Source organism: Scylla paramamosain, unplaced genomic scaffold (genome assembly GCF_035594125.1).
Source record: "Scylla paramamosain isolate STU-SP2022 unplaced genomic scaffold, ASM3559412v1 Contig3, whole genome shotgun sequence".
NCBI classification, from domain to species: Eukaryota; Metazoa; Arthropoda; class Malacostraca; order Decapoda; family Portunidae; genus Scylla; species Scylla paramamosain.
This window is the reverse complement of record NW_026973668.1, coordinates 300,349-310,000: the sequence shown is the minus strand read 5'-3', so window position 1 is coordinate 310,000 and position 9,652 is coordinate 300,349. Positions and strand designations below refer to the sequence as shown.

The following is a 9,652-nucleotide window of genomic DNA, read 5'->3' as shown; positions in this document are numbered from 1 at the left end:
AACCCCGCTGGTTACATTAAGCTGCTATACTGTGAGGCGTTCAAGGGGGCGCCACTCCCTCACCACGCCCCCTTGGAACACCCCCTCACACCCCTTTCCCTCCTGTTACCACGCCCCTAATCTCCAGACGGCGTAACGGGAAGGATAGCACTAGTGGCGGCGGGACAGACAGTGATGGCGGCGCGGCGGGGGGAGGGCGAGGCGTGGAGTCCTACCTCCTACACGGCACTGAAGGCTCTGCTGTCTGCCAGGCTGTGTGCCGCCATCTGGTCCAGCGTGGCGGACTGTGACGAGACCTTCAACTATTGGGAGCCTGTGAGTGGTGACCTTTGACCTGGTATAACTTGACCTAACTAAAAAAAAAAGACAGAATATTTTACTATTACTATTACTACTACTACTAACGTAACTGAATACCAACAAATAAATAAATCATGAAATATTTTGTGTTTATTATGATTACTACTACTACTACTACTACTACTACTACTACCACCACCACTAACCTAACCAAACACAAACAAGATAAATCACAAAACATCTTATGTACGTTAAAACTACCACCACCATCACAACCTAACCTAACCTGACCTGACCTGACCCCGCAGACACATTACTTCATATACGGCCGCGGACTGCAAACATGGGAATATTCACCATCATATGCCCTGCGGTCCTACACATATATTTTGCTCCACGCTGTCCCCGGCAAGGTGTATGCGACCCTTCTACAGTACAATCGAATGTTGGTGTTCTTCTTCATTCGATGTCTGTTGGCTCTCGGATGTTCTGGCTGTGAACTTTACTTCTACAGGTTGGTGTTGAGGTGTTGATGTGTTTTTGGGCTGTTTTTTGGGGTGTTTTAGGTGTGTTTTGGATGTTTTTTGGGTGTGTTTGGGTGTTTTTTGTTTTTTGGGGTGTTTTGGGTGTTTTTTGTGCATTTTTGGGGTGTTTTTGGGGTGTTTTTGGGTGTTTTGGGTGTGCTTGGGTTAGGGTTTTAGGTGTGCTTGGGGTGTTTTAGGTGTGTTTGGGTTTTTTGGGGTGTTTTGGGGTGTTTTGGGGGTGTTTTAGGTGTGTTTTGGGTTTTTTGGGTGTTTTGAGGTGTTTTTGGGTGTTTTTTGGGGTGTTTTAGGTGTTTTGGGTTTTTTGGGGTGTTTTGGGTGTTTTGGGATGTTTTTGGTGTGTTTTGGGTTTTTTGGGTGTTTTTGGGGTGTTTTTGGGTGTTTTAGGTGTTTATTGGGTGTGTTTGGGTGTTTTTGGGGTGTTTCTCGGGTGTTTTAAGTGTGTTTTGGGGGGTTTTTTGGGTGTTTTGGTGTGCTTGGGTGTTTTGGGGTGTGTTTGGGTGTTTTTGGGGTGTTTCTGGGGTGTTTTAAGTGTGTTTTGGGTTTTTTTTGGGGAGTTTTGGTGTGCTTGGGTGTTTTGGGGTGTGTTTTGGGTGTTTTGGGGTGTTTTTTGGGTGTTTTGGTATTGTGTATGTGTGTCTGTGTGTCTGTCTATCTATCTATCTATCTATCTATCTATCTGCCTGTGTGTGTGTGTGTGCGCGCGTCTAACAGCCTCGTTCAATTGCAGGGGAGTGTGCAAAGAGTTTGGGTCATTGGTCGGCTCGCTCACCATCGGAATAATGATTTTCTCAGCAGGGATGTTCGGTGCATCTACTGCCCTGCTGCCCTCCTCCTTTGCCATGTGAGTGTGTGTGTGTGTGTGTGTGTGTGTGTGTGTGTGTGTGTGTGTGTGTGTGTGTGTGTGTGTAGGGGGGAGAGGGAGCTGGAAGAGGAGGAAGAAATGATTATTTTTTTATTATTTCTTTTTTTCCTCTTCCTCTTCTTCCTCTTCTTCTTCTTCTTCTTCTTCTTCTTCTTCTTCTTCTTCTTCTTCTTCTTCTTCTTCTTCTTCTTCTTCTTCTTCTTCTTTTGTTTGTTGTGTCAGTGTGTGTGTGTGAGAGAAAGAGAGAGAGAGAGAGAGAGAGAGAGAGAGAGAGAGAGAGAGAGAGAGAGAGAGAGAGAAATTCTTAATATTTTTGCTCTTTCATTTTATATACAAGGACAAAAACATAACAAACACATTTAAACACACTCAGAAACACCCAAACACACCTAAAACACACCAAAACACACCCAAAACACCCAAAACACACCCAAACACATCCAAAACACACAAAACACACCCAAAACACCCAAAACACACCCAAAACACACAAAACACACCCAAAACACACCCAAAACACACTCAAAACACACAAAACACACCCAAAACACCCAAAACACACCCAAAACACACCCAAAACACCCAAAACACCTAAAACACACACAAAACACACCAAAACACAGCCAAAACACACCCAAAACACACCAAAACACACCCAAAACACACCCAAAACACACCCAAACACACCCAAACACACCCAAACACACCCAAAACACACCCAAAACACACCTAAAACACACCCAAACACACCCAAAACACACCCAAACATACCCAAAACACCCAAAACACACCAAAACACACCCAAAACACCCAAAACACACCCAAAACACCCAAAACACCCAAAACACACCCAAAACACACCAAAACACACCCAAACACCATCACCACTACCACTACCACTACCACTACCACTACTACTACTACTACTACTACTACTACTACTACTACTACTACTACTACTACTACTACTACTATTGCAGGTACATGACTCTGCTATCAATGGGAGCGTGGTACCAGAAGTGCCCCCAGCTTGCTATCTTCACTACAGCCATCTCAACCTTCCTGGGCTGGCCATTTGCTGCTGCCCTGGGGTAAGAGAGAGAGAGAGAGAGAGAGAGAGAGAGAGAGAGAGAGAGAGAGAGAGAGAGAGAGAGAGAGAGAGAGAGAGAGAGAGAGGGGCTGGGAGAGAGAGAGGCTGGGAGAGAGAGAGAGAGGCTGGGAGAGAGTGAGAGGCTGGGAGAGAGTGAGAGGCTGGGAGAGAGTGAGAGAGAGAGGCTGGGAGAGAGTGAGAGAGGCTGGGAGAGAGAGAGAGAGAGAGAGAGAGAGAGAGAGAGAGAGAGAGAGAGAGAGAGGCTGGGAGAGAGTGAGAGAGAGAGGCTGGGAGAGAGTGAGAGAGAGAGGCTGGGAGAGAGAGAGAGAGGCTGGGAGAGAGAGAGAGAGGCTGGGAGAGAGAGAGAGAGAGAGAGAGAGAGAGAGAGAGAGAGTGCATATTTTAGAACCTAATCTAACCTAACCTAATTAAAATGTTCTCTCCTCTCTCTCTCTCTCTCTCTCTCTCTCTCTCTCTCTCTCTCTCTCTCTCTCTCTCTCTCTCTCTCTCTCTCTCTCTCTCTCTCTCTCTCTCTCACACAGGTTGCCCATCGCATTTGATATATTGATGAGAAAGAAAGAAATTACAATATTCATCAAGTGGTGTTTAATTTCTGTCATCACAATACTGGTAAGTGAGAGAGAGAGAGAGAGAGAGAGAGAGAGAGAGAGAGAGAGAGAGAGAGAGAGAGAGAGAGAGAGAGGAAGTTTGAATTTTGGTTTGTTCATTTTTTTTATTTTTGTGTGTGTGTTTGTGGCAAGGATGAGAGAGAGAGAGAGAGAGAGAGAGAGAGAGAGAGAGAGAGAGAGAGAGAGAGAGTTCGATATGCAGATAAATACTTAAATAGATAGATAGATAGATAGATAGATAGATAGGCAGTGTGTATGTGTGTGTGTGTGTGTGTGTGTGTGTGTGTGTGTGTGTGTGTGTGTGTGTGTGTGTGTGTGTGTAAATATATCTTAAATACACTCAAACACTCCCAAAATACCCAAAAAGACACCAAAACACACCAAAAACACCCCAAAATACCCAAAAAGACACCAAAACACACCAAAAACACCCCAAAACACCCAAGAACACACCAGAAACACACAAAACACACCAAAAACACCCAAAAGCAGACCAAAACACCAAAAACAGCCCAAAACACCAAAAACACCAAAAACATACCAAAAACACCCAAAAACACACCAAAACCACCCAAAAACACACCAAAAACACCCCAAAACACCCAAAAAACACATTAGAAACACACAAAACACCCCAAAACACCCAAAAACACCCCAAAAACACCCAAAAACACCCCAAAAAACACACAAAAACACACAAAAACACCCCAAAACACCCAAAAACACCCCTAAACACACAAAAAACACACCAAAAAACACCCAAAAACACCCCAGAACACCCCACTCCTAAGCCCTCTCTCTCTATCTCTCCCACACAAGCAAGTAAATCCCACAAAACGCAAAAATTACCTTGAAAACTTGTATAAAACCACACAAAAAGGACTTTACTGCTCACCCAGCCTCTCCCACACTCTCCCGCAGGTTCCCATGGTGCAGATAGACTCCCACCTCTACGGCAGACTGGTGGTGGCGCCCCTCAACATAGTGCTATACAATGTCTTCTCTTCGGGGTCCAGTCTCTATGGAACAGAACCCTGGTCGTTTTACATCTTAAATGGATTCCTTAACTTCAATATTGTGTTTCTCTCCGCCCTGCTGCTGCCGCTGCTGCTGGTGGGTGTCTGGGGATGCAGGGGAGGCAGGACGTGTGGGGGGGTGTGGCTAGAGGAGGAGGAGGAGGAGGAAGAAGAGGAGGATGTGAATTAAGTTTGGTTTAGTTTAGGTTAGGTTAAGAGAAGCAGGAAGAGGAGGAGGAGGAGGAAGAAATGTGTGTTTAAGTGAAGAAGAGGAAGAAGAGGAGGAGAATAGGGAAGGAAGGAAAGGAGGAAGAGGAGGAGGAGGAAGAAAAAATTATTATTATTATTATTATTATTAATTCTTTATTTTCTCTCTCTTTCAGTGTGTCTCTTACTTCATAGATAAGCAAGTAAGTAGCAGTAATAGTAGTAGTAGTAGTAATAGTAGTAGTAGTAGTAGTAGTAGTAATAGTAGTAGTAGTAATGTAGTAGTAGTAGTAATATGAATAAAATTGAAATATAACTGAAAATATGAAAATTGTAAACTAATCTCTCTCTCTCTCTCTCTCTCTCTCTCTCTCTCTCTCTCTCTCTCTCTCTCTCTCTCTCTCTCTCTCTCTCTCTCTCTCTCTCTCTCTCTCTCTCTCTCTCTCTCTCTCTCTCTCTCTCTCTCTCTCTCTCTCTCTCTCTCTCTCTCTCTCTCTCTCTCTCTCTCTCTCTCTCTCTCTCTCTCTCTCTCTCACAACCACAGGGTAGGTCAGGACAGGCTGGCACAGGAAGTCTTCCCCACTGGCTGGCTGTCTCCCCTCTCTACCTGTGGCTTAGCATCTTCTTGGCCCAACCACACAAAGAAGAGAGGTTCCTGTTCCCAGCCTACCCCCTTGTGGCACTCTCCGGGGCGCTGGCTGTCGGTATGTATGTCTGGGAGAGAGCAAGAGCGATTTTAATAAGATAGACAAAACACACACACACACACAGGCATACATACACACATACGAGTCTAATTCATGTGCGTTTCTCTCTCCCCATGTGCGTGTGTGCGTGTAGAGTACGGGCAGAGGTTGTGGCGGGCGTGTATGCAGGCCATGTGTGCGAGGAAAAGAAACACGCGCGCAAACACACACTGGTTTGCAATTGTGTTTCTGGTCGTCACATCGCTGCTGTCTCTCTCAAGAATTGTGGGGCAGTATAGAGGTGAGTGTGTGTGTGTGTGTGTGTGTGTGTGTGTGTGTGTGTGTGTGTGTGTGAGAGAGAGAGAGAGAGAGAGAGTCTTATTTTTTTATTTTTTATTTATTTATTTGCTTATTTATTTAATATTTTGCACTGTGTGTGTGTGTGTGTGTGTGTGTGTGTGTGTGTGTGTGTGTGTGTGTGTGTGTGTGTGTGTGTGTGTGTGTGTGTGTGTGTGTGTGTGTGTTCTCTCTCTCTCTCTCTCTCTCTCTCTCTCTCTCTCTCTCTCTCTCTCTCTCTCTCTCTCTCTCTCTCTCTCTCTCTCTCTCTCTCTCTCTCTCTCTCTCATCATCTCTCTCTCTCTTACAAAATAACCAAACCTCTCTCTCTCTCTCTCCCTCTCTCCCCCCACCCAGCCTACCACGCCCCACTGGAGACTTACATGGAGTTGAACAGGGTAGCGAGTGAAAGTGAACTCCCCTCCCACCTGCCCATCAACGTGTGTGTGGGCAAAGAGTGGTACAGGTTCCCATCGTCTTTCTTCCTGCCTGGCCTCAAGTAAGTGACAGAGAGAGAGAGAGAGAGAGAGAGAGAGAGAGAGAGAGAGAGAGAGAGGTTTGGTTAGCTTGGTTTGTAAGAGAGGGGGTGAGGATGAGGGAGGGAGGGAGGGAGGGAAGGGGTGAGGATGAGAGAGAGAGAGAGAGAGAGAGAGAGAGAGAGAGAGAGAGAGAGAGAATATGTTGTTAAGGGTGTTTTGTATAGTGTTCAGCCTCTCTCGTTCTCCCTCTCTCTCTCTCTCTCTCTCTCTCTCTCTCTCTCTCTCTCTCTCTCTCTCTCTCTCTCTCTCTCTCTCTCTCTCTCTCTCTCTCTCTCTCTCTCTCTCTCTCTCTTTGCCTGAATTGGTGAGAGAGAGAGAGAGAGAGAGAGAAGAGAGAGAGGAGAGAGAGAGAGAGAGAGAGAGAGAGTTGTTAAGGGTATTTTAAATGTTCAGCCCCTTTTTTGCCTGGATTAGAGAGAGAGAGAGAGAGAGAGAGAGAGAGAGAGAGAGAGACTACCATATCAATTTTTAACGTATCCAGTCCTCTTTATGCAAAATCCCACAAAATTTACCTAAAATTCACAAAAAAAACTCTATAAAACCCACAAAACCCTTTTAAAACTCCACAAAACTCTTTAAAACCAACGAAAAAACATTAAAACTCAACAGATCCCTTTGAAACACAAGCCAAACCCCTTTAAAACAACAACCCAATCCCCTTTAAACCAATCTAATCCCCTTTAAAGGAATCGGATTTTCTTTAACAGGCTTCGATCCTCCTTCCAGCTGGCACTTTGAGGTTCCTGCGCAGTGAATTCCGGGGGCAGCTACCGCAGTACTTCCCAGAATCGCCTAACGGAACTGCAATCACTCCAGCCAATGTCAATAATATCAATAAAGAAGAGATTGATAGATATGTGAGTGAGAGAGAGGGAGAAGGAGCCCTAATCTCTTTTAAATCGTATCTAATCCCTTATGATCCAAACCTAATCCCTTTTAAAAGCATCTAACCCCTTATAACACCCCCTAATCCCTTATGGTCCTAGCCTAATCCCTTGTTAAAGCATCTAACCCCTTACAACAGCCCCTAATCCTTTATAAACCTAATCTAAACCTCTTTATCAGCTTCCAATCCCTTTTAGCAACATCTAACCCTTTATTACAGCCCCTAATCCCTTATAAATCCAATCCAACTCTCCTTAACAGCTTCTAATCCCTTATAACAGTATCTTAACCCTTATAATAGCCCCAATCCCTTTTAAATCTAATCTAATCCTCTTTAACACCATCCAATCCCTTATAGCAGCATCCAAACCTTTACAGCATCCCCTAATCCCTTATAACCTTACTTAATCCCCTTATAATCCTAATCCAACTCTCCTTATCACCATCCAATTCCTTATTACAACATCCAAACCTTTAAAACAGCTCCTAATCCCTTATAACCGTACCTAATCCCTTATAATCCCAATCTAACTCTCTTTATCACCATCTAATTCCTTATAACAGCATCCAAACCTTTTAAAACAGCCCCTAATCCTTTATAACGTACCTAATCCCTTATAATCCTAATCCAAATCTCTTTATCACCATCCAATTCCTTATAACAGCATCCAAACCTTTAAAACAGCCCCTAATCCTTTATAACGTACCTAATCCCTTATAATCCTAATCCAAATCTCTTTATCACCATCCAATCCCCTTTAAGAGCATCCAATCCCTTTCCCCAGGTGTCAGAGAGCGCGTGTCACTTCCTGGTGGACCTGGATGATTCTGAGGGCGTGAGTGAAAAGACAGCCTGGTTACGCCCGCCTTACGCAGGACTGGACCACGCTGCACGCCACGCCCTTCCTGCACGCCGCCAGGTACGTGGAGGAGGAGGAGGAGGGATGGGGCAGGAGGAAGAGGAACAGTGGGGTAGGGGAGGAGGAGGAGGAGTTGGGCTGGGGGAGGAGGGAGAAAGAAGAGTTGAAAGAGAAGGAAGGATAGGTTTAATAGCAACAAGAGAAGGAGGAGGAGGGAGAGGAAAAAAGAATAATTTTAGAAGTAAGGGAAGGAAGACGAGGAGGAGGAAGAATTGGAGTTGTAATACGAGGAGAGGAGGAAGAAAGGAAAGCAGTAGGAAAAGGAGAGGAAGACGAGTAGGAGGAGGAAGAGAATAAGAGCATTTGTTTTTATCAATTTTATAATGTATTGGATCAACAAACGTATAACAGCAGCGAGCATTGAGTGTGTGTGTGCCCAGCAGTGCTCGTGACACGCAGGACACGCGGCGAAGGATGCTGAGGATGTACACATGCTTGCGGGAGGTAGCGGGCCACGAGCCTGTCTTGGGAACCTGCCGCAGCGGTCTGTAACTCAGTGTAAGCCCATCTGTCACTGTGTTGTGTCTGTGAACCGTGACTCCGTGTGGGCGACGCCTCGGGGGAGACGGAAGTGGTCCTTAATGGTGTGTGTGGACTGTGGGCGCGCTCAGCATTGTGTGGACTGTGGGCGCGCTCAGCATTCGTGCGGCGGAGAGAAGGGAGGAGAGCGGCTGTGTACGTAGCGGGGCAGGGAGGGTGAGGCGCCCCTCTGGCAGTGGCTGTCACGGGCACTTTTGGCTGGGAGGTCCCGCAATTCATTGGCAGCGATGGCAACATGGGAGGGGAATCCGCAGGAGTCTCATGGAGAGGGAGTGTTCCTGGGCAGCGGCTCAGTGACGCAGCACTCGGTGGGTGGGGCGGTGAGCGGGGTGAGCACATGCATCAGACGGCCTGAAGGGCAGACCGAGAGTCACGCATCACCGCGCCACTCAGTCGTCGCTGACAGGAGATTGCCAGTCAGCAGGAGTGCAGGAGAGAGTGAGATTGACAGTCAGCAGGAGTGCAGGAGAGAGGAGATTGACAGTCAGCACGTAGAGCTGCACGAATTAGATAATCTGGAACCGACTCAGCTTCCCTCGGGCTGGTCTGTCTGGCGAGCAGACGGCACACCCCGCGCTGCCATCTACGTCCACGCACGTGTGGCGCGCGGTGGCGGCGGACGAGGCAGTGCGGCGGTATTGCAGGGGCCAGACCCACGAAACGGTTGCTACGTAAACTCGGAGCTACTTGTTTTTGGAGGAGCGGTGGATTTGTGTGGGTGAGGGTGACGGGAGGCGGCCCGTGATGGAGAGGAAGGCGAGGAGGAGCAGGAAGACTAGGAATAGTGTTGAATTTCAGACAGTAATTACATAAACAACATCGAAAGCAGTACATTTCCCGAGAGCAGCGTGCATGATAATGTTATGCAAGTGTGTGTATTGTATGTGCACAGTGAATATACACTACCAGTATCACAAATAACTAATAATACAATCTCTCTCTCTCTCTCTCTCTCTCTCTCTCTCTCTTCTCTCCATCTCTCGCTCTCTCTCTCTCTCTCTCTCTCTCTCTCTCTCTCTCTCTCTCTCTCTCTCTCTCTCTCTCTCAGGTCCAATAGATTCTTACGTGCTTTCTACGTCCCGTTCCTGACTGAGAAA

General features: G+C 46.4%; 1 protein-coding gene across 2 annotated transcripts in view; it reads left to right on the top strand.

Annotated features, from left to right (window-relative positions):
• The window catches only part of LOC135096186 (alpha-1,2-mannosyltransferase ALG9-like), a 10,092-nt gene extending 440 nt beyond the window's left edge, over positions 1-9,652 (top strand). Inside the window, exons 2-14 of one of the 2 annotated variants that reach the window (XM_063997554.1) lie at positions 128-315; positions 609-814; positions 1,573-1,686; positions 2,688-2,798; positions 3,340-3,427; positions 4,348-4,539; positions 4,826-4,852; positions 5,194-5,353; positions 5,490-5,636; positions 6,029-6,170; positions 6,918-7,067; positions 7,881-8,015; positions 9,604-9,652. In XM_063997554.1, coding sequence (XP_063853624.1) covers positions 175-315; positions 609-814; positions 1,573-1,686; positions 2,688-2,798; positions 3,340-3,427; positions 4,348-4,539; positions 4,826-4,852; positions 5,194-5,353; positions 5,490-5,636; positions 6,029-6,170; positions 6,918-6,948 — 1,359 coding nt within the window. In that variant the 5' untranslated portion in view covers positions 128-174 and the 3' untranslated portion in view covers positions 6,949-7,067; positions 7,881-8,015; positions 9,604-9,652. Of the gene's footprint in view, positions 1-127; positions 316-608; positions 815-1,572; positions 1,687-2,687; positions 2,799-3,339; positions 3,428-4,347; positions 4,540-4,825; positions 4,853-5,193; positions 5,354-5,489; positions 5,637-6,028; positions 6,171-6,917; positions 7,068-7,880; positions 8,016-8,398; positions 8,514-9,603 lie in introns of those variants that run through there. The other variant, XM_063997555.1, reaches the window with a different exon arrangement.